The following is a 25,878-nucleotide window of genomic DNA, read 5'->3' as shown; positions in this document are numbered from 1 at the left end:
CGTCTGAGTACAACTCATGCTGGCTAGACGGTTAAACTTCTTATCTTTGATTTAAGCCTGCTTTAGTTTTCAGCCAGATAAACTCTGAGGTCAGTGTAGCTCTTGGATGCAGCTCTGACCCCATTCCTTTTTCTGCTCTGGCCAATTCTACACAGGCCCTCATCCAAAGTGTTTGAGGCTTTACTGTTAACAATGACACAGAGTGAAATATCACAAAAAGTACAATCAGGAGTCCGTGGCCCCATAATTAAGAGGAAATACCTGTTCTGTCTTTAAGATAAACAAACATCCATCATTTCTCAAGAAGATCTGGGCTTTAAGCCACGAAAAACTGGAACTCATAACATTGTATATGGAGATGTTATGGTTGCAACACTTATGTTTTCTCCACTGTGGAAAGAACTTTTAATAAAACAGTTTCATGTGGGACATCACTGGTGTCGTCAAACCACTAGTGGTGACACCACTGTCATATGATCGTGTTTCTAATACTCTTGCTGTAAACACTCGAGGGAAGAACACTGTGGAGGACTGCAGTGATCTAGTCCCACCGGCATCACAGAAGCTAAAAGGGCGTCAGCCTCTCTGACTTTCAACTGTGGTTACTACAGAACCATGTCTCCACGGCTCCATTCCAAACATTTCTTTGTAGATATTTTTGTGGATACTGGAGAGAGAGAGAGACAGAAACACCACTTATATTGATTGATTAAACTATATGTGCTTTAGTTGCTACTGCAGGGACACGTACGGAGTGATTCCTGTAGATCTACCGCAGACCAAATATACACATAAGCTAACCATTAAACAAAATACACACATGCACAACAGAGCCTACTCATTGCTCTTTCCTTAGATTGGCAGAATCAGAAGAACATTTCACCTAAGATATGATGTAAAAATAACAGCGGTGGGTTGGGTTATGGCAGTAAACAGGCTGAATTACATAACTGACATAATTGTGTCAGGTGAGCTCAGACTCTCAGCATCGTTAGTATCATCATTTCCCACATCTCATGCACTAAGTTGCAGCAGTTTCTCCACTGATACAGAAGCTATATATCACTCTGGAATAAATACAGTCCAGATGGTGCATCCAAAGTTTCGCAATGCAAAACTACGCCGCTTGTGTTTGCCACACCCTTCTTTCTAAAACTATTTTTCTATAATCTGTTTACTCATCCCTCTTCTCCCTGTTTGTTTGTCTTGTTATTTTTTCCCTTTTCCCCTCTTTGTTTCCCTCCAGTCCTCACAGATCTCTCTACCAACTTACCACTTATGAATTGAGACTTTATTAGTGATTATACATAACATGTTGATGGACCACTCCATCTGTACTTTTAGTGTCTTATAAACACATGAGGGTTAGGTACTGTGTGCATAACACAAAAATAAAGAAACAATCAATCATAATAGAGCATGCAGAATAAGTATGTGGAAGGAAGTCTGAAATAGATGGTACACCTTGAAGTTGTATGCGTTGTGTGTTAATCCTCCAACGCATTGATAGCACTGTGAGTGTGTTTATGTCCCAACCTTGCATTGAAGTGCACTAATTCTCTTTGTGTGATCCATTCATGTGTCAGTGTGTGTGTATTCCACCTACCTTCACTCTCAGTGTACGTGACATCAGGTGTGGGAGCTTCCTGTCCCCAGTCTCCTCCACTGTAGACTTGCACGACCAGAAGTCGCTTGAGTGACCCCAGGTCAGCGTCTTTCAGCCCCTTCGCACACTGGCAGACGATTCCCTGCCCTGGCTGGCTGGTCACCACAGTAACCTGGGAATAAAGTAAGAAGATATTGAAAAACATGGAATGAAAAGGACCCAGACGGAATTAATTGAAAACAAAAAATTCTACTAAATGTATGCGTCCAAGACATTTTAGCAGCAATTTAGCCAGAAGTTGCTCGTGAACAACCACACTTAACAACCTCTAGCACTTTTAATTGGGTTATTATAACGCCACAATGCAGTTCCTCCCCACTCCTATATTCCCCAAAAGGCTGTGTTTAAATTGTTCCATTATGAAAGATGAAAGTTACATGTTAGAGTACAGACAAAGTAATCCCCACAACAAAGCACTCTTTGGGTCTGACTGTATTTATGTGTTAAGAGTTGAGCCATTAAACGGGCTACGTTAAATATGAAAATGTGTCCCCAAAGTCTTTACTGACTCCCCAAAAATAGAGAAAACCCACCCTGTGCTAGGTTTCAGGTCTGACCACAGGTATTTGGTCCAAATGCTTCAGAATATGATCTAACTTGCAGCCCTTAAGTCAATTTATAGATACTAAATTAAATACATTATGTCAGAATTACCCTCTCTGTCAGAAAATCAGCTTATCCATGTGATATAATGACACAACTCTACACTAACATACAAAACATATTTAATACCATCTTGCTGTATAAACTGTAACTGTAACGTTTTCTGTATCTGACCTATTATTAACTCACAACAGGAAAACTGCTGGATAATTGACCCATACGTTTTTTTTGGTTTACTAATAGATTCATTTTCTGATAACGAATGTTTATGCAGCACATTAATGCAAACAGCAAAATCTGTAAATGAGCACTGGCTATATCTGAGGAAGGAAACAGATAAAATTAGTTTGGGTGAAAAAAGATAAGCAGATGAATGAAATTAACAGCAGCAGTAAATGTTGATTATGTGGTTATTGATGCGTTTAGTTCTCTGCTTCCTGCTCAAAGTTGAATCTGTCTGACGCACATCATCGTGGAGGACATGAGCCCATGAATGAAAATGTGTATTGTATAATTTCATCAGCAGCTCCCCGACAGGCGTGCACAGTGCCATGTCTCTGCTTAGTGTCTCTCTCTGCCTTCTAATAGTGCTATTCATATCTGCTGCTGTCGGAAACAGTGGCTCTTAGTGTAATCATCTGTCCAGAGCTCCCGCGTAAAGCTGGCTGGATTTGAGAAATCCTCGTCAACAACCCCAGAGCCTTGTATCCAGACGACACATTGTTCAAATTTAACAAGGCGGCCAGTGAGCGGCTCATTTTTTCGCTGTCTCCCAAACAGCTAAATATACTGTAACAAATGAGATGCTTTCAGTATGGCAGCTACTATCCCGCTTCCCGTTAACTGCAATTTGCTGAATCAAAAATCTATTTACATCTCATGTACTGCATCTTGTTATGATCTTTAATTGATGTCAACAATCCGATCCACATAATGAATGTATGTAATGCTTTATAGTACATATTTATATTTTTTATATTTTTCTTACTTTGATATTTATCTTAACTCTTAAAAAACACAGTATTCAAAGAAAGAATGTCATTGTACAGGACTGTATATATTACAATTTTACACTCAATTTGCCACTTTTAAATGAAAGCTGATTGGATATTCTTGTAGGAATGAACTGAGAGGTGTCTCTGGTGTGAGTTTTTCAACTTTTTCTAGAGAGAAGACTCGAATGAGTGGACCTCGTTGGCTGCATTTGAATGAGCTGGGCTTAATTGGACAGTGTGAGGTTAGATGTGAAGAGTTCTCAGCCACTAAAATGGACTGTTAAAGCTTTTGAAAACATGCTAATGGGATTCATAATTCAATATGTTGCTTGCTGCTGCTAAATACAATGAATTGGGCTTGAAGAGAGCTATATATAAGTACAAATGGAGCCTCTTCACTTCAATACATTAGCATGAAGCTTGAATACGGAAAGAGATGTATACAGTCTAAGCTGGTATGCAGCCGAAGAGATGTTCCCTCGTATGGAGACAGAAACCAGATATTTAGAGGAAATTATTTCATAAACAATTAGGACGACGAAGTGATAACTGTACTGTGTGTCATGGTTATCTAAGTTTGTATTCAGGGAAGGCAGATACAGTTGTTCTATCCTTGAGATAAACATGTCTCCCCCGTTTCAGGAAGGCTTACGGACATATAGTTCAGTGGAAGAGTAAATACGCTTTGCCTTCATGAGATCCATGGTTCTGTCCCGCGGTAACTGTTGCAATAATCATCATCAATCATAGTTTCTAAACTCACAGATGTTTCAGGGAAGTACTTCTAGTCTACAAATCCACTTAAGGCTCATTTATGCTCTGCGTTAGATACGTATATGGAAACAGATGGAGACTTCTGTCTATCCTTAATGTACTGTGCTGTGCACGTCTCCTGAAAGCTTGAGGATACGGACACCACAGATGAAATGCGGCTGTTCCATGAGAACCCTTTGAGGCTGCCAGCGCCCTTATCTCTTAGAAACATGGAGCGCAATGAATCCTGGGCTAAGTTGGGCCGGGAAGGATCCATGCGTAGGATCATTGGTTTCTCAGGGATAAAAGAAAACACGTCAGCCTTATTTTATGGAGAGTCTGAATGGGACCACCTTGTCATGCCGCTGCGTCTTTAAATGCAGCCTTCAAAGGATAAAGACAGATTTAATTTTACGATAATTTTAGTTCAAATCAAAAAGACATGTTTTCTTGTTGTGCATGAACAAGGTCTGTCTATACTCACCTCCACAGATGTGCTGTGGCTGGGCTGGTTTCCAATACTGGTGTGTCTGATGTACTGTTTAAACTGCTGCAGACTGTCCAGCACAGCCTGTCGCAGCAGCTCACCTCCTCTGGCTGCTCCCCTGATGCAGCCCTCACCTGGAATAGACCTCAGCTCCTCCACACAGGAATGCAGCCTGGCCAAATTACCACGGACCTGCTAAAAATAGAGAGGGACGGGAAGAGAGAAAAGGGATCAAAGTGAGCGATAACGTGGGTGACAGAAATCAACAAAGGGAAGAGGGGCGAGAGAGAGGGTGCAAAGGACAGCAATAATAGAAAGGAGATAGAGTGTTCTCCACTTCTTTACTGGTACCTTTATCAGTCTTACCACAAATGGCAGGAGACATTCCTGCTGCCTGCTGATGGCGTACAGGCTGAGTAGCGGTATCCGGCAGGGTCCGTCCAGATTACAGGCGAGGGAGAAGAAGTTATCCAGAGCATCGCAGAGCACCGTAGATGTCTCCGACCACCACGGCGGCAGGGCTTCAACAATCAGGACCCTGGCCGGTTGCCTTCGGAATGAGGAGGACCAGAAAGCAAAGCTCCCAGAGTTGGAGGAGCCTGCCGGCCTCTTTCTGTTGTCCATGGACATCTGTGAACAAGAAACACTCGATGACAAAGAAAATGGAGCGAGATATAATTGGAATATCCAAAGTAAGGGTTCACTACAGAGAGGAAGCTTTTACCTAAGAGCACAAATATAATGACAGACACAGCTATTAGAATTTTAAATCTTTTAATCGTTAAACCATTCACCTTATCCATAGTTATCAGGGAAAACCATCTTTTTTCTTCTTAAAATGCATCATCAGATGGAAAAACGTTTGTGTAGCTGTCCAAAGTCAACAGTCAGTCATGCAGCACAGAGGATGTGGGCTTATGCATGCGGAAGGGAAAACCCCTCATGTTTCCGAGGAAATCATTCCGTGTAAAACCCTGTTATTACGTGTATCTGCATGAATCTGCCTTCTTGTGCCCGCTCTCTAGCATCATCATTATTGTGGGGAAACCCTCTATTTAGCAACATCAAGGACCCCATGTTGTGACACCATCTGAACTGTTAGTCAGTGATCATTCCACACCTGAGTGGAACGAGAGTAGACATGGAACAAAATTGCTCAAACGGGAAATGAGGCAACTGACCTTGATACAGGTTTTGGGCGCTGCTTTGATCAACAATTTACAGATCATTATAAAGAATATGCAGATTATACTGAAATAAATTGTCAGATTGATAATAAATTAATAGTTTGAGGCCTTTTAAACCAAAAATGCGAAACAGTCACTGAACTCTGCTTCACAAATTGCAGACTTTCAGATATTTAATATTCTTTATATCACTATAAATAGAGAACAATAGGGATTTGGACCATTAATTAGACAAAATATACAAGACGAAAACACCACATTAACTGAAATGAAATACCTCAACTTAAGTTTGTGTGCAGTATATACTTATTGCTATCCCAGCGAGGAACGTTCTTTGGGACTAAACTGGAAATAGCACAAACACAAGCAGAAACCTCTGAGGAGCCTGTGTTCGAGGTCTGGGTGCAGCATTTCTAAAGACGTACAGTCTTTTGCACATTCTCTTTTCTGATATGACGAATGAATCAATTTAACTGTGGGGGGAATAGTTCACCCTCCTTCATTATGTCGCCATGAATCTGCCACTGAGTTGGCTTCATATCTTTTGTCTGTCACAGGCTTTGAACACATGCATACATGAACATACTGGCCTGCTGTTGTCTGCAACTACACAATGACCAGGGTATCAAGGGACCAAGGTATCAAGTCACCCAACAAACATCCCTTCCTATCAAAAGCTGAGCTCAGAGGACTCATTATTGCCCACGATCTGAGACCCCCTGTCCTGATCTTCAATGAGAAGGGCTATTTTACCAGTTAGATCCAACATAAAGGGCATATTGTTTGAAAATGTCTGTTTGTCGTTTGATATTATACCCCTCTCATCTGTCTCTGACTCAGCTCCCCCTGTAATAGCCTTATTTTATCCACCTCACCATCCAGATCACACATCTTTCACATTTACCCCTTTGATCCTGGCATCATCTCTCTGAGAACTATACGTGTAAACATAGATACATTCAGCCCAGTAGGCAAACAACATTATCGTCTGTTTGCCCCACATAGCTCAATTACTTTGCTGACATAAATGCATCTCATAAACAACACTATTAAAACGGTAAACAGATTAGTTTGAACTACAGTTTACCGTGCATATATGCAGACTTTATATGTGATGAGCCATCGTCAACATTAGAATTAGCTCATGTAAGCCTTGGAAAGGTTTTAAAAGAAGCAGAGAATTAAAGCTAAATTAAAGAATTTGACTATTTTCAAGAGCTCCAGGGGGCAAGAAATAAGATAAACCATTATTCAGATGACTGCTAGCTCTTTCACTATCACTTTCAGCATTTTGCTAGCTTAAATTACATGTAGCCACCTTTAGCTGACTGTTACCTTAGCTAGGTTTATGCTCCTCCTCTTCGATTGTTCTTGGCTGGATTATTGATGTATAAGCAGTAGATACAGAATATTTCTGAAAGTATATATACATAGGAAGAAAAACGACAAACTTTTAACTTCCTGTAAGTAGATAAACAACTGAAAGCTAACAGTATCCTAGCTAGCAGGCTGACGCTAACCTGCAAACACAGTGGGGTTACAGCAAAAGATTGTCTATTGGAAAGATGTGTCCCACCCACCTTTAAAACTTACCATGCAGAAACGTTCCTATTATTCTTCGTCAGCGTTTATTTTCAAACTAATATTGATCACTTAATATATGATATGTATAATATAATTTAATAATAGTATATGCTGTATATGTATTATTATTATAACCATAATTATTATTAATAAAAGTACAAAAAGGCTAAAACAATAAATATATAAAATGCAGAGTATGTACACAATATACACATTTTACTGTAGTATAAACCTTAGTTTATTTTAGAATGACCAGATTACCACCATTTTCGCACAAATGCTGGAAAGCTAAAGAGCCTGGAGCGCCTGCCATGTCTGCAAAGAGGGAAATAAACACATAGAAACACACAATGTAAAGTAACCTCCTGCCCAAAGACTGCCCTCGCTTCATGTGTTTCATTCTGGTCTACATCTGTAGATGAATCAAGAAAAAGATGAATGACAGGCCGAGTGCAGGGACTGTGTGTGTGCGTGTGTGAGGGAGAGACAGAGAGAGCATGGGAGCAAGTAAGAGGGAGACCGTCATAGCCACGAAGATAAAATAGGGTTTGGGGAGATGGGGAAAATACAGTATTATATACAATATTGTCTGTGTGTGTGTGTGTGTGTGTGTGTGTGTGTGTGTGTGTGTGTGTGAGTGAGTGTGTGTGTGTGTGTGTGTGTGTGTGTGTGTGTGTTTAGTGTAGGAAACGTTTTTTGTTAAGTGCTGTGGTCTGTGTAAGAGGCTTTGGCGCTGGGTTGTGAAATGAGAGGTGATTGATGAGCAGTCACGTAACTTTCTCTCACATGTACACACACACACACACACACACACACACACACACACACACAAACACACACACACACACACACACACACACAAACGCACGCACACTACAACCTAGTACTTTTTTGGTGTGCATGAGATTGAGATGAAATTTTTTTTAAATGTACATCTGCTTAAGAGAGATAAGATGAGGTGTGTGTTGTGTGTGTGTGTGTCTGTGTGCGTGTGTGTATCTGAGACAGGATACTATAACTTCTGCCAACTCTCTGTACTAGGCATTGCCTTTCCCAGATCAATTTGACCAGTCCTGATTTAAAAGTGTGTGTGTGTGTGTGTATGTGTGTGTGTGTGTGTGTGTGTGTGTGTGTGAGCTCAGATGTGCTTAATGTTGCTGTTGGACAGTGGCTTCTTGAAGGCACTGGCAGTTCTCCACCCTATCACCCTTCATTTGGCTCCTCCATCTCAGTCGCCCTCAATTTGTCTCCTCCCTCCCAGTTTACACTAATAGTCAGACAGGTACACGCACACCTCACACTGCTCTACCTTCCCACCTGCCTGTCAGACCGCGACGCTCTAATTTTATCTGTTACGTCTGCAATGTATATGCTGTATTTAAGATTAACACTGGGATGCGTAGATTTCACTATGGGGTTCTGACGCTGAGACTGATGTTGAGTTTTCAGTCGCCAGTATGAAGGCCCATGGAAGGGGATTAGGTGTTTCGATATGCCTGCAGCTTAATCATTCTTTTGCACACACACACATACACACACACACAGAGACAAATGTGTACACACACATAATGAAATACACACGTGCTTCTTAATTTAGTTGTGATAACCACACATACTTCTAGGTCAATAGGGGCTTTGCGACAGCGCACTAATCCGCTATGCCTTTTTGATTTGCTGAGGGGAGGATTGGGGAAAAGTTTGCCCAGTCCTTATTTCACACACTAGTTGCTTTTTTACTTCTCGTACCATTTTTACGTTTACTTTTGGGTTTAGTGTTATTCACTGTGTGATTTAGGTTAAATCAGTGTTAAGTTGTTTGCTGCCTTGAGAAGTCCCAGTTCTTTTCCCCAAGCAGCATGAAATTGGAAAATCTCCTTGGTGCATCCTAGCAGGCACATGGAAGCACATAACTGGAATTTTTATAAAGGTTTTTGTGACACCCACTCATACTGTATCTGTTAAGGTAGAGTAATCCTGCAGTAATGATATTTAAGCTCACCAAAAATACATTATTGTCTCTTTAACAATTCAATACTTTGCTGTACAGATGAAAGTGGTATCGACCTTGTTAACTAACTCGTGGCAAACACACATATATAAAATAATCTGAGATCATCATTGTACTCTCCAGAGGGAACTATTTTTTATAAATGTTCAAAGCTAAACATCCTGTGACAGATGTGAAGCCTGAGGGCCTCGCATTAAAAATATGAAAATGTTCAATCAGTCATTTAAAATCTGCTTTAGCTCAGGAGCACAAACAGGGACAGATCATGTTGTTCTTTCATCCACGTGAGCCCTATTTCAGGGCCAATCCTGTCTAACTGGGTCAAGGTACAACAATGTGTATTAGGGAAATTTTTGCTCTCAGAATTTTGTGTGTGTGTGTGGGGGGGGGGGGGGGGGGGATTATGACTTAGAATCTGTACTTTTAGGTGTTTCTAATAAATCGACTGGGAAAACAATTTAAATTGTATAATACATACATAATGTGTGTGTGTGTATGTGTTTGAACTTACACTACATTAGTGTAATTTGTTTGGTCCATGTGCCGTCTGCTACCATGCAGAAATCAGAAAGAGTTGTTAGACTATTTCATATTTTTAAACTGATAAAAACTGGAAAACCGTTATATCATATGAATATTTTTTTGCCATATCACATAACTAGATTTAATTCTTATTTTTATTTGATTTATTTCCTTTTTTTGAATGAATTTACTTTTTCATCGTCTCACTTAATGTTTTAACATATTAATGTTTCTTTAAATTATTGTTGGAAGTAGTTTTACCTGTTGCAAGAGTATGGATTTATGCCATATACTACATCCCAACCACAAGATGGCGATCGAGACAGTTTGGCTTTCCTGTTGTGGCGCTGTCAGGTCAAAGGTCAGACTCGTCATAAAAAACACACGGTACTAGCAAATTAGCGATGCTAAGGTTAGCATCTCTGGCAACGAAGGAGAATTGTTCTAAAAGGTAAAGAGTGGAAGTTGTCGTCATTAACACTGAACGTTTATACCTACTTTCTTGACAGGGAGGATGAATTAGAAGATCCACAGCCTGGTGAGACATTAAAGTGTAAGTTAATCTGTTAATTGTTCAAATTATTTCTCAATTCTTTCTTTCTTCATTGTTTGTTTCCTTCTTTTGTTCTGTCTTTCTTTCCGCCTTCCTTCCTTCCTTCCCTCCTTTCCTTCTTCCTTTCTCTTCACTGTCAGAGCAATTAACTCTGCAGGTCTCCACCTCCTACATTTAGTGTGTAACTAATACCATTCAGGCACCGCTAAATGTGATTATCCATTACATATCAATCTGCAATCTAATTTGTTAGCGAAGGCCGGGGGACACTTCCCCCTCTAATGAGATGATGGATGGAGATTTGAAGCTGGTCCTGGTCTGTCATGGAGTCAGGAGTCTGCATCACAATGACACCACGCCCTCCAAAGGTCTGTTTTACACTGTTGCATTAGCTAAGCTTTGAGCTCAAGGGAGAAAATATCACCTAAAATTGTATTTTTTACTTTTTTGAAGGTGACAGTGTTATATCACAATATTACTTTTAGCAAGTTTTTGGAGGAGCAGCCTGTCCTGCCCTTTTTCTGTAAATTTAAAGGATATATTTTGATAATATATCAAGTGTATGGGATGTATCATTATCAAACAGAGACAAAGTATAATGTATTTTCAACCCAAAGATCTTGAATTTAACTGTACGTTATTCAACAAACTGTATTAATGGTCTCAATATTTTCAGTAAAAAAAGAGTGATGTCTTCCATATCTTACGTAAATGATGCTTAGGCGTGCTTCATTGACGCTGGTTAACCCCCTGCTGGTTTTACCTCTTCATATTTAAACGTGGTTACAAGGCCTCCATAATACTGTTGTTTGCACCACGTCGGATGATTTGAATTCTTCTCCTGTGGTCACCTCAGTCTCCCTGTCTTGTTCCGACACTCCAGTCATCTCGTATAACATCCTCTTGCCCGACCTTTCTTCATGATATTTTTCACTTATAGTCTCTTCATTGATTTACCAATACTCAATACTCTTAAGTGGCTATGTTTGAAGTAACCTCACCGTGCTTCAGCTCTTCAGTTGGGCCCCTCCCTTTTTTCACCTCACACCGTGAAGGCAGTGGCCGATATAGCGATGACTTTTTAATTTGGCTACAAAATTACCTTTATAAGGTAATTATTCAGACAGCAGCTGAACCTCAGTCAGGATGTTGATTTATCACTGTGGTGAAGGTATTGTGCAATTCATGTCGAGGTGAACTATCACACCAATGATGGCTATGAACCCGCTGTACCGCCCACACCTACTCTGAGCTCACCGCAAGGGCCTTTGCTTTCAGCCCGCATGAGAAAATAGCAGAGGAAACAGATTGTCTGCCAAACAACAGAAGCTCCTGATGATCCTGTGACTGCAGCCTCATCAATAAGTCAGTGTTTCTAATGCACCACATGTACGGGACCGATGTTCTCAGGAGGAAAGCTGTAGAGAGAGTCCTCAGAAACACGGGTGACTCATCTTTCATCTTTCATCTTCATCGTCTCTGGGGCTAATGCTCTGAGAAAGATGACGTTATTCTGGTCAGCTTGTCTCCTGGTAGTCTTATGATCTCATTAATAGCACTTGTTATATCACCGTGGTATCAGCAGGTTGGTGATGCAGTGTCTTTATAGCCCAAATTTTTAAGTCCAAATGGAAATATAGGCTATATGTGTTTCTAAAAAAACTACGTAGGAATAGGAAATATTTACAAGGCTAGTGAGCATATGTGGCCCACAAAAACATTTCATACAAATTTTTCATTTTTATGGATTAGAGGTCTTGATCTTAAACTTGTGGCAAGAGATATCTCTTCTTCTCCCTTCTCACGGTCTCACAGTGCCTGACCTGATGCAAAATATAAAAAATGAAAAACCTTCATTTCAGCAAGTGGCTCAAACAATGGCGTTCTCTTTGGTCATTGATGTAGACAGGGCACTGGTCTTCTTTGTATCATGTGGGTGATATGTGTGAGATGTCGGAAAGCACATCCTGCTCATCTCTGCTGAGGGACAGTATAGACAGTAACAGTATAGCTCTGTACACTGGCAGTCACAGCACAGCATGGTCCCATCGGATCTGTCCACGTGTCATGTGACTCCCCCAACAATGCATGCTGTTGTAGTTCTCAGTTCCAGTGACTCAGATGGGGAACAAGCAGCAGCATAGTCTATACGCGGTGCCAGCTGTGGAGGTCTCATGCTAATGGCCGCTACACGGTGCAATTTGTCTTCTTCATTTCCCTTTCCAAGTTTTTTAGCACTTATGGATTTATAGTGGGGTATGAGTGTCATATCTAGTACATATCTTAAAGCCTGTATCACAAGATGTTTACAGCAGAAGATCGGCAGCTCTCACTATACATTTTCTATCTAGGGCAATTTGGAGGCTTACATGACATTTGCATCTCTCTCTCTCTCTCTCTCTCTCTCTCTCTCTCTTACTTATGTGTAAGAGGTGAGGGGTTGACAGTGGAGATGAGTACATCATGGTAACAATGTCACCGCTCTCCCTCTGTGGGTCTATCACAGCTCGCTGTCATCCTCCATGCTGTACATTAAATCGGTCGCTGTCATGTGCCTGTTTATTTATATAAAGACTGTTGTATCCCACGGGTGGTCCTCATGAAAATATTCATGACTATTTGTTCTCCTGTTGATCATAATTTAAAGATTCATGTCATGTGCTTGCATGCATTTTTTGCCAAGGAATTGATATGCTGCACTGTACATGGATTGTAAATGATCAGTGCACTTCTCATGGGAGCAAAACGTTCATACCCCCTCTGTTTTGCTAATAGATGGGATTTTTTATATGCCTTCAGTTAATATTACTCTAACCTCATGCTTAATTTTTCAGTACACTTACAGTCAAATGTGCCTTTTCAGCAGGATAAAAATCGTTAAGTCATTAGAGCCACTTAAAAAGAGCAGATGTTTTTGAGTGAGTGGCTGCTGACATCAGAAACGGCTAATTGGAGTGAGGCAGCATCCACGCGTGCAAACGTTGTTCCAAGCCAATCAACACGGAGGAGACTGTGATGAATGATGAGAACTCTGTCTGTGAGATTTGCAGACGGTTTGAAGATTTGTGCGTAATGAAAGAAATCAGTTCTAAGCAGGAGTGAAGCATATGGATCAGGTTAAGATAACCTGTCAAACCGCTGCGAATATGGCTTTTGAGCAGTGGTGCCAAAATATATGAAGCGTAACTTGAGAAAATAGAGAGACTGACAAGCTGCTTAAGCACAACAGACATGCAACATTTTGCTTTGTGGCTGGGTTTCTATCTGTGGAAGTCTGTTACTCTCGCATAGAAAGATGGGGTGAAATCTAAATAACATATATAAGACGAGAACTTTAAATGTTAGGCTGTTTCTTTAACCTGCCTCCGGTCTTTTTCCAGGTCTTTGAAGCAGCCGTCAAAGTAGTTTTGCAGCTGAGGATTATTCATGGTCCTGTTATGTTTGGTGGCAGAGCGCTGTGTTTTCTCTCCGTCCGTCATGTAACCGCCACAAGATTAAGTCATGTTCAGTTAGATCCACATATTGTTTCTGAAGGGGGAAATTGTCTCAGAGTTACCTCTTAACCCAAGACACATTGTAGAAGACATTAATTTCCAGCAAACCTTAACACTATTTGCATATTCATAGAAACCCTTAACCCTCTGCCAGAGTGAGGAAAAACTAATTTTGCAGCACTCGTTTAAATTCAACATGTGATAAGTGAAATGCATAGAAATGCATCATCATAGTACAAAATACATCTCTTATTACTTCTACCCTCTTGTGAAGATTAAGAGCTGAAGCAGTTGGATGGTTTCGATGCTTCAGGTTTTGTAATCATCGAATTTGCCTCCTGCGCTATTCCCTTTCTTCCTTTGCATCCCCATCCCTTTTCTTCTCTTCTCACACTTCCATCTCGTTGTTATCTCCGTGTCGTCATACCACACGACTATACATTTACATTTCAGGTATTTTACCCCCCTATCCACAGTGACTTACAATGAGCAGGGATGTGGGGGTAAAGTGATCTTCAGCAGGATTATTACCCGTTCCTTCGTTTCTCCCTTGATCCTTCCAAGCGACCCAAATTCCTCTATTTCCAGCCCCGTCCTGTGCCGGCTCCTTCCCCTTCATTCTTAAGTGCTCTTCTGAATCAAGGTGCTCTGACAATTGCTCTGGAATGACAGTTTTTCACCCTAATCCTCAGGCCTGTTGTCATGGAAATTTGGCTCTCCACACGGCACCATTCACTGGCCTTCTCACGAAAGATGAATTTGAGTTTCTGTGTGCATCACTTTGCATGTGTGCATATGTGTGTGTGTGTGTGCGGGGGCCAACTGGCAGATTTCAGCAGTTAATCACTCTTTCTGTCATTTCGTGACAAGAGGAAAAAAGGGAGGGAAGTTAAAGAATGAAGAAAACCATGTGTTGATTGAAGCCACGGAAGGTAGAAAATCTGGCCAGTAGTTAATTTCTCATGGCAGGATTGCATTCAATGCGTTCACTGACAGGGCAAGTGAATTTGCCTAATTGCCTCGGGCTAAAAAAACTCTCAATCCACAAAGAAAAACTAGGCTAAGAGCTTAGCCATATGAAAATAGACAGAGCTGAGTACCTTAGTTTCTGGCACTGATGCAAATTAGCCAGTTTTAATAACCCTGCTAAGACGGAAAATATGGCCAGTGAGTGTGACGAGAAAAGGAGTGATTCTACTGATATATTCTGAATTCCCATCAACGTTTTGGGCTTTTATTTTTGTCCTACTTGGTTTGTTTCCCACAATGCCGGCTGCATTCCAATGAATCCACTCATACTCCACTCCAATTAGCGAAGAGGTTGATGGGGACACCTTTAGTGTGATATTTACAAAACGTTTTCGGCAGACGTAGTGGATGTAATGTCAGCGTGAGAATTTCATTCAGTAATTAAAGACATTAATTTAAGAATAAATGTAACTGAATATAAGGAATTACAATGACAAAAAGCCTATCATATCCAGTATACTGCTGCACACTAAACTGGGATGTAGTGACTGCAGAACATTGAATACATTAACATATGTTTCTTTGTGTTTTTGAATATGCTGGTGCTCTTTTTCCTCATGATTAACAGTGGAGTATATAATAATGGAGTACATTATGTCGCAGACTCGCTGTTAATCAATTGTCAAGAGGTTCAATAGGCCTGTTGTCATAGAAACCAACAAAAGAAGAAGAGTGGATTAAATCACTTGATTGGACATGAAGTTGTTCCAGTCATTAATGAAGAACTAGTGTGGCACTTTGTCTTAATAACGAGAACACGGAAAATTAGTGTGTGTGTGTGTGTGTGGGCAATTTTTCAAGAATCAGCGTCCGGCACATTCCAGCTTTGTCCTTTAAGCTGCTTTCAAACATGCACTGAACATCGGGCACTTCCCTTAAAAATTCTGCAGGGGCTGTATGTGAGAATCTAAATGTATGAGAAAGCTAATCCAGACATTTTGTCGATCTTTTCCTGGCAGACCCCTGGTTAAATGTCTAGAAATTATCAGAGTGAGCCCATGGGAGACTGCAGCAGGAAGAGGTCCAAATTCACAGCTACTGAATGGGGACTGTCTATGAAAGATATAATTCAATGTCCTGAAACATTTCCCCACAAATTTTCTGGATTTAATATCGGGAAACAGCTTTGGACTTAGTCTGACCTCTGCACTGTGACCTGGCTTAACCTCCTCTACTGCACAGGAGCTGCAAATTGGTTTGCATGCAATTAAGGCCCATGACATTCTTAATCACACACTTCTGTAATGTGTGTGTAAACTTAAAACCACTAACCAGCAACATCGGAGCAGGGGGGACCATGTGACGGCTCTTTCAAAGTGGTTGAGGTTGTGTTTTTGTTTGAGTGAATACACAGTTGTTGAACCAAGGCCCGAGGCTGAACTCAGATAGGTCTCACAACTTGTGAATATCATGCGCTGGGTGTTACTGGTGACCAGTGAACTCTTTTTCCTGCTGTGCTTGAAATATCACGGCAGTTGCGTAACATTACCTCTGTCATATGATGTTGTTTTCGTATCGACAGTGTTCCCCTTCCACCAAGTAGAGACACAGTTTGTGTTCCTCTTAACGAGCGCGCATGTGACCCATGTTTAAAGCGCTTTATAATATAGTTGGCTGTTGGTTAGTTTGACATGATCTTGTAAAAAAAACCTTGAAAATCAAGCACTCTACTCTATTTTTTCCGTCGATGCATTTCGGATTATTGTTTTTTAATCTCAGCTAAGCAGTCGAGCATGTCATCAACCATAAACTGATACAGTCAGGGAAGAGAGAGATAGCTCAGAATGGCGTGCAGATTTCCTGTGGGAGGCTCTAATCAGTAATGCTATCTGACACACTTTATCAGCCCAGCTTCATCAGTGTGCAATGATTTGAGGGAATGGCAAAGACAAAAGATCCACTTACGTTTTCCAGTTTTCCTTGATTGCAATTATCTCCGAGCAGAGGTTCAACCTTTTAAAGAGGTAATGGTGAAATAAATAACATAATCATATTGGTTTAACTTGAATTGTAAACACGAGGTTAAACTGATAATTTTATCCAGCGCACAGTGCAGCTAACCGATTTCATGCTGGAGGTGCACATTTACATGTTCTCTTGCAAATGTTCTTGACACTGTGCTCTGCATTCATCCCCAGCCTAGCTCTCAAGTTCTATACTCTGTATGGACAGAATTATCTTCACCAAAAATAATATACCACATATAGCCAATGTGGTTGAGTGTACGCCAGTTGAATTGAATGTGAAATCAAAGATTGATCCATTATGCCAAACACCAGAAAAACACCAAAAAAGGCCTATTTGCTTCCTTTACCTTTGTGGTATCCTCAGCCGGAGAAAGAATGTACTGACTTTTCTTTATCTTTCATGCCTTCTTGCAAATCATATCTTAATGCCACTCTGAGATTTGGAACGTCCATATTGCTGCTTCAAGTACACAGCTTGTCCAAAGTACAACAGTTTATGAAAAAGGGAACATCGTGTGCTGATTCTAAGCCACACAGTTGTGTCCCTTAATCTTTTCAGCAGCACGTCGAGGCTACAAACAAAAAAGCAGCACGCCAAAATAGGTCACTTTATAACAGTAACAAAACAGCTCTGCACAGGATGCCTTGTATCTTGAGGCTGTCCTTGGTCTGGAGTCAGTTTGGAGATTTCCCACACTAACAGCAAACAAAGAGAATGAATCCAGCTTCACACCATCATTTGATAACATTCTAAAAGAAAGAAGGTCCTGTAAGGGTCTCTTCTTGGTCTACCGGCTTCTTATCAGGCCCAAGCTGCTCTCAATATGATCCCAATAGCAATTTAACAAAGTTGCACTGTATATCATATTTCGCTTCGGCATTGTGCACAGACAGGCGGTATAACACACTTAGATTTGTAAAACGTTTCACTTTTTAAGTGTTTGTCATTCTCTGTCCATAAAGACAAGTTTAAAACAACAAACTTCATTCGGAAACTAAACTCAGTCTTTAATTATTGGTATAACCTCAAATTTAACATTTTTATCTTGACATAATTTTTAGCCATATCGTCCAGCCTTAATTCAAGCAATTCAGAATTTAATTTCATTTACTAATTTTGATGTCAGTGACCAGTCTTTATTAAAACCTATACACTGTTTGTAGTATTTTATTGAAAGTGTGCATGTTTGTGTCATTTGCAGACCTTTTCTACCCTCTCTGCTGTCTGCCCCCTTTATTATCTCCTTCTCTCTCCACATGCTACTAATATCCAGGGCAATAATTAATAATCAGTCTCGCCCCGCTGGCTCCATTCAGTGACCTGGTACACACACACACACACTCACACACACACACACAAAACGCAGAATGAATGGTCACCCTACATGGTGGTTTCTTATCGAACTTTGTGTGTGTCTGGAGAAAGTTCTTATCCACTGAAGAGTCCTTGTAGGCTTTGGCTATGGGATAATAAAGCACGACAACAATCACACTTTAACCACACACTATGATATGATATCACAGCAAGGAAGTTCACAATTGAATTATGGTTGGACGTTATAAAGTGAGAACAAACGGTCACAAGGCTGAGAAGAAAGGAAGGTTATTCAAATAAATCTGGATTATATGAGCACACACATTGCAACAAAACACCAAAGATAACATAAAATGGAAGGGGCACTTTAGGTAATGAGGTTTCCACATGAGTTCATTTCCGTTGAAATCCACGTTCCCTCTAATTTGTGCATCAAAAAATAATGAGCAGAAAAAACGATAAACTGCTACAAAAAATAAAAGTCACTCAGTCTTTGTAAGGTGCAGAAATAGTACATTGGTGTATTATTTACTTCTTTTAGCGAGATCGGCTCGTAAAAGGGAAATGTCCTTTGAAAAGAGAGGAATTTAACAGCGTGATAGCGAGTACCTCTCAGTTGTGAACGTGGTGAGAAAAGGGCTTTCATCCCTGCAGAGCCGGGAGAGCACATAAAAAGCACCTCTGAATATAGTAGTCAAAGAAACTCATGTTGTGAGTGCGTTTCTCTCAGGGTAAATTAATGTAACACGTAAAATTTGAGAGACATATTCAGTTATATGATATATAAGGCAATGTATTATATTTCTTACATAAAAAAGTATATATAGCAAACTTTATGAAATGCAAAACTCAAAAGGCCTCCACAGAGCAGTGCTTATGGATTTTTGTTTTGTATGGAAATTAATGAAAACCACTTGTGGCTCTAATAAATGGCAACATATTCTAAATGCATTTTGATATGGTTTGCATTTTCAGTTGTGTCAGTTTTAGTAACTCTAGCATTGCTACAGGAGCATCACAAGTCATTTTGTCATGTCCCTGTATCCAGCAATGCAGCCAGATCATTCTGGACACAAGCTCTACCATCTTTTGTTCATTCGGAGTCAGAATCTGGCAGGTGGCGATCGAGACACTTTGGCTTCACTCTTGTGGAGCTGTCATGTGGTCCCATCTTTTCTCAGGTCAATTGTTTGGTTGCTATTCAGTATGATGACTCTTTACCTTTGGTGAACTCAGGCCTGTGAGACTATTAATCCGGTTTCAATGAACCACTCTTTGAAAAATGAAAGATGCTCTGACAGGAAGTGGACCACCGATACAAACTTGAATCCAAAGCCTTTCCTTTTACTGGACTGGATGAATAGCTGTGGCCTCTCCCGGTGAGAAATAATCTTCCAGCTTCAATAATCAGCTCCATTCTTTATCAGTGGTGAAAGACCCAAAGCCTCAACTTCAGCGGCTGCCTGCTGTTGAGTTGAATGGGTCAAAAAGAGAGAGGGAGGGGTGGGGGAGAAATTAAGAGGGCGAGTAAGAGGGCACCTGATGAAAGTAGAAAGAGAAAGAGAGAGAACGTGAAAAGAAAAGAAAATGCAGACGAGGACAAGCTGCGCCCTCCGGTGCCTTTGTCCTATTGGCCAAGGGCCTGCCCGATGCCAGCGGCAACCGATGACATCACTGTGTGAAACGCGGCGGGGGAGGGCGGGGCCTCTGCAGCCTCCTGTCACCCTGGCAACAAGTCCCCTAGTGTGTGTGTGTGTTTGTGTGTATGTGTGTGTATTCTTGTTAGAGTTGTACAGTGATTGCCTCACCTCTTGTACGAAGTCTGCCAATTCTCTTTCATGTTCTCTTTCTTGTCTTTCTTTGGTTCCTCCTGCTGTCCTCCCTTCATTCTTCTACCGGCTGAGTTACATTTTGTCCTCCGAACAGTAGTAACTCATTTTAGAGCAAGATTAATCGTCTGTGACCTCTGCCTCCCCTCCCCTAGCTCATATCCATCTCCACTTCCTCAGTTTCCTCCCTCCCTCCCTCCGTCTCGTCTAATTCCATTCTGCCTCTGTCCGTACTTACTTTCATCTTTCATTCCTCTCCTCTCCTCTCCTGCTTTTCCTCCCCTCCTCTTAACTCTTTTCAGTATCCTGCAGAGTGTCATAAGTGGATTGGTGGTGTGCCAACCTAAAATGAGTGGAGGAATCATACCACTAATCCCATTGTGAGAGGACAAGAGCTGAGGGAGGCCAGTGTGCGTGTGTGTGTGTGAGTTAAGTTTGTGTGTGTGGGGTGTGTGTGTGTGTGTGTTTGGAGAAAGTCTGAAAAAGGAAGAGGGGTGGGGGGGCCGTCCTATAGACAAGATAGACAGAGCGATAGAGGGGCCTTTGTGTGAGTGCCCTGTTAAATCAGGCTTATAATGCCAGCTTTTATAGGAAAGCCTCTCAAGACTCCTGTGATAAGTGGCACGCTTCTCTGATCTGTACATGAAAGACCAAGAGCAAGAAAAGAACAGGAGAAAAAAATAAAGACATGAGAGAGCGTGGTCCGTTCACAGAGAATTTATTTTGTTCTGTTTCCTTTGGAGCTTCATGTCCTGTGGGAGGAAGGGGGAAGGAGGAATAACTAGACACACACACGTCTCTTGACTTTAACACACTGTCAGGGCTGTGCAACTTGCTCAAGGGTTTTTCGGCAGATTCCAGAACAAGAAAGATGTCCAGCTTTTCAAAGTGTAAGAGAGAAGTGTTAGAGAGAGTACAGGAAAGCAACAGGTCATCCAAACTAACCCTAACCTACTTGTTAAATGCATTTTAAAACAACACATCGGAGGCTGTTCTGATCTAGTGTCTCCACTGTCGGTAAGAAACAAGACATTCCAAGACATTTCTTCTCTATAGTGCTGCAGAAGCGTCCTCTATGGCCTTGTTCAGATCTGGTACTAACATCCATCCTGAGAGATCTGATCACAAGTGTAGACAGCTGACACCACTTGATGTTGTTTTCACCCAGCCTGAGTTTACAGATGACTCCACTGTCAATATGTGTGTGTGTGTGCGTGTGTGTGTGTAGGGAATACGATTTTATTCTGAGTAGGCGGTCCTTCATACAGTTTGTGGCCTAAGACACATTTGCGTTCAAACAGCCAAAAGAATTGACATGCGTCCCTGACCACCTTCGAATCAGATCTGAGTGCTCGGATCTCAGGAAGCATTTTGGTTTCAGAGTTTAGCTCTGAACCTGAGGTCTGAACAGGTTCTAACTGACACGGTTCTACAATGGCTTTCAAAACAACCTTTTTCCAAATCGAGCCCATGTCGTTGTTTTGTGTTTATTCCACTTCCAAAAGTGCTATAAAAATACTGCTACAAAATTCTCGCCTCAATCGATTAAGATGTGGTTGTTTAAAACTGAAAACTACTGAGTGGAGATTTTAAAAAGATTGTCGCCATAGTTCATGAATTCATAAATGTTTGAGTTTGCGATCACTGGTCTCTTCTGCAGCTTGTGGGCGGCAGAAACAAGCACTGATATATGCACAAAATTAATATGGCAAACTGTTTTCCTCTTCGAGCAAATCTATTCAAATTTAGACTTCGGATCTTTGATCATTTTGAGCATAGAAATGTATTAGCAGAGCTCTGAAATTAGCCAAATATTATGCTAATGGTTTATAGAAAATAACACAAACCCTGACGTGCAAGTGTGGGGATTCATTTTGGATTATTTTCGTCAGCCTACAACCCACTTATGTGCCTTCTTTTTATCCCATAACCTCCAGCTAGTGTCGCAGTAGGAATTTAAAAACACAATGACCAACACTGACATGTATCTGATACTGAAGAAACAAAGAAGGACATAGGAAACTAAGAGAAAAGAAAAACACTCAGATCCCCGGTGAGCACAGATAACAGGAAGCCTCTGTCTCCTCTGATTTCTCTCGTCTGATAAAGTCTTTCTTCTGTCCTCTCCAACCCCTGATTTACTTGCATGTGCTGTGCCAACAACAGCATGTCTTTCTTCATCTCCTTGTTCCCTTCTTCCCTCCCTTCTTCTCCCTCGCACACTCATCAGCCACCAGGCTCAAACAGCCTTCTCTTTCATTCCTGACACTCCCGCTTTCTTCCCGTCGCTCCCACCACTCTTCGCCCTGTGGGAGGTAGAGAGAGATTTATAGAGGACGAAGTGATATCATTGTTAGCGGCTGTCCTCTGAGCTCCCCTTTGAAATAAACACACACACACACACACACGCTTACACACAACAAGAAATTGCATGCGATCAAACACTTGCAGGTGACTGAGCAAGCAACAGAGGCACACACACAGAGGAAAAACCACACAAATACACAAAGTTAGAGATATCCACTCCCTCCTTAGCATTCTCCTGTCTAGAAGGCTTGTTCCCACGCCATAGGGAGTGTGTCTCATGACTGGCCAGCTGTGTGATTGCGTGTGTGTGTGGTGTGTCGGAGGGCGCATCGTCGGGACACCAGGGGCTCCTCCTTTGGGATTAAACTCGTGTTTTAAGGTCACAAGTGGCGGCTGGAGCCTTGACACCCACGCTCCAATTCCTCCCGCACAAACACACACGTACACACACACACTTTCAATCAGTCACCTCAGACATCACTGTTGTTAAATGGATTGAAGTGGTTTATTCCAAATGCAATGTGGTGAGTCTTAGCTGTTGTCCTGCCAGCTTATCCATTAATGTGACCACAAAGGTCCCTGTGGTGCCAACATCCATCCTCCTAGAGCGGGAGGTACTTGGGCAAATGGCTTGTGGGTGATTGGCTGGCAGAGCATTTAGAATGTAAATCACTTCATGGGCAATGTGTTGTATTTGAGATCGACAGGACCAATAAGAAAGGTCCAAAGCAGCCAACATGTCTGTGTCCTGCTGCAGGGAGACATAAAGGTATTTTTTACGGTCGCGGTTCTTTGGGTACATTTTATGGAACGGTTCTTCTGTTCGTAGGACGTCCATAGAAAAGTGCAAGAAATAGCTAATTAGGTGCTTATTATGCCTATTTGTCTAAGGGAGATGGGGGTGATTTTAAAAGTAATTGTGTTGTCAGTGACTTTAATCCAGTGCGGATGTGGTAGAGTCTGGCTTTTGTATGATATCTGATAAATGAAAACACAATGACACTAACATACAGGCCAATATGAAAACAGCAATAATAAATAATAAAAGATGTTGTCTTGAGTTCTGCACTAGCACACAATGAATCCTGGGATATGTTGACCTGAGAACGATCCACCCGTTGGAGCCTTCATTGCTCCGCGATGCAAGGGCATATTTATTGGCCTGTATTTGAAGCAGCCTTCAAAATGTGACAGTCTTGTCATGCATCTCTAATGCAATCGGTTTTCAAATGCAGCCTCTGAAGGAGGTGGCTCCTGAATTTAGACACAGCTCATGTCTATTGCACACCACTTCCAATAAGTTCACTATGGTTAAGCTTGAATCCACTTATTGAACTACAGTGAATATAATTTCCCACCTGTTCCAATGTTAATTTAAAGAGAAGGAACATGTTTGCTTTCCAAAGCGAAATTTCTGTCAAGGCTGTCACTCATGCCCTTTGTCCTCACCTGACCTTGACTGTGCCTGTGTTATTAGAAGGGTTTTATTTACATCTAAATTAGCATTAGTTACAGATATTGACTGAACTGTCTGTGAATTAAACTAAAACCCATTGATCCAATTTGAGCGCAACGACAGATACAATTGGGACGGAGAGCGGGATTAAAGGAAGACTTTTTAATGTTCAAACAAAAGGGTCATAGCTTCAGATGGATCACATGTCATTGTTTGATTCAATTGAAAAAAGTATGATCAACGTGTCACAGTTCTGGCTGACTGATGTAAGAACAATGAAACCTTTGTTGTAGAAGATCAAGCGCAGATGAAATGGAGCTGGCTTGCAAAATCGCACGTCTAATTTGTAACTCCCATAATCATGTACCATAATTACTGAAGTATGTTTTTATTGAAAGGAACATGAATCACAGTCTTTGATAGTGAACTTGAATGAGAAGCCCCAGTCTTATCACTTAAGATGATTATTTGCGAAGTGTTTTGGGGAAATCAAGGAAGAGGATTAAAGAAAGGGATGTAAGGGTTGTTTTTGAACAGGGCCATTAATACCGTTAATCCCATTGTTATGAGACGTTCTGGCTTTAATGCTGTAGTGAATCATTGTGTCAAAGTGTTTTGATGTGATTGTACAACTGTCTAGACTGATGACATTAGTGGAAATGTCCTTGTTTGTGTCAGATGCACTGATACGTTAGAGCCACTTGTTATGTGTGTGATGTTGTTTGGATGTAGTTTGAGCCTTAACATGGCTTTGTGCATTCTTACCAGCATTAGGTGGTGTTTCACATTGTAAACAGATTAAGTCTTGGAACACTGTACCAGGACAGTTTACATATTTGCTTCACCCTTACTTTTCTCCTTCAATTATTAGTAAACAATTTTCTGAGCCTTGATTGCTGGGATCAGTCTGTTTTCATTGCATCTGCAAGACTTAAACTCAATCAAATCATATCTTATGAAAAGTTTTCTTCTTGGCAGGCTAGCTATAATATTTCCTTTAAAGGCTGACCAATATATTGGTAAGCTAATAAAAATGGTCTGATATGAGAATATTCCAGACTGATCTTTGAAAATATGAAACATTAATTATTAGCACAAATGTTAGCTTTTGCAATCTGTAATTAAAATTGCTATGAGTAATTCCAAGGCAAAAGGGGGAACTGGAGCGTACAGATTTATCTGAGTTCACACACAGAATGTATTGTTGATCTACAACAGGCTTTCAACTGTTAGTGGATCAATGGATATTTTTAGATGTATTGCATAATGGAACATCAAAATACTACAGATATATTGTGTAGTTACAAAAGTAAAGTGTAAACAACATAAACAATACTGCAATGTAATAAATTACAGGAAATATGAGAAATTGAGTTCCTCATGTAAACCAAAATGGCGCTGTTGAGTTGTCCTCAAAAAGCACCTGAATCAGCTGCATATGTACAGGTAACCTAATGCCCTTAAAAACCAGGGTCAGTCCAACCAGAGGGATTCATATTTGGACCCAATACTGTAGAGCCCAGTTTACATTCATACATCATCACTAGGAAAATAAAATATGAGCCAGTAATGCTGCAGGACACATGATAACAACAAGGGAGCCAATGCAATGTGTGCAACATGACTATAACCTCTGTCTTATCGGTGCACTCAACCGAGCAACAGAGCAAATCCCAACCTTTCTACTGGTCACCCGACCATGACTGTGAGGACACAAGGACTATTACCAACAAAGGGCCGGCAGGTTTGTGATGTAGAAACACGATTTGTTCTATATTCCAAGGTAAGATTTCCTGTCCTGGAAAATCTCTCAACCTTAGATTACCTTTGGTTTTTTAATACATTTTCATGGTCCGGGTAAATTGTACGTATTAATCATTAATCTTTAAATAAATCGACTAAATTAAAAAAGTTATTCATTATTTTATGTTCTTGGGCAATAGAGAGAGGAATAAAAAGAGTCTACAAATGATATATAAGTCTGCCATGTTTGAAGGAGTCTTTGAAATGGGACAACTGTGTCGTGCACTCTTCGAATGCCCTGGTTGTCTCCCGCATTAATTTCATATGTCTGCATATGACAATACCAGAAAAGGCCAATCAGACAGACCCTTGACTTCCTG

The 25,878-nt window shown here is 40.9% G+C and overlaps 1 protein-coding gene across 1 annotated transcript in view; it reads right to left on the bottom strand.

Annotated features, from left to right (window-relative positions):
- Positions 1–5,134, bottom strand: part of m1ap (meiosis 1 associated protein) — a 38,869-nt gene extending 33,735 nt beyond the window's left edge. Inside the window, exons 1-3 of the mRNA XM_062384534.1 lie at positions 4,871–5,134; positions 4,502–4,699; positions 1,607–1,778 (exon numbers count right to left, since the gene is read on the bottom strand). Coding sequence (XP_062240518.1) covers positions 1,607–1,778; positions 4,502–4,699; positions 4,871–5,134 — 634 coding nt within the window. The remainder of the gene's footprint in view (positions 1–1,606; positions 1,779–4,501; positions 4,700–4,870) is intronic.
- Positions 5,135–25,878: the final 20,744 nt, after the last annotated feature.

This window comes from Platichthys flesus, chromosome 24, assembly GCF_949316205.1.
Source record: "Platichthys flesus chromosome 24, fPlaFle2.1, whole genome shotgun sequence".
In the NCBI taxonomy this organism is placed as follows: Eukaryota; Metazoa; Chordata; class Actinopteri; order Pleuronectiformes; family Pleuronectidae; genus Platichthys; species Platichthys flesus.
Note: the sequence above shows the minus strand (reverse complement) of the source record. Positions and strands in the feature narration are given on the sequence as shown.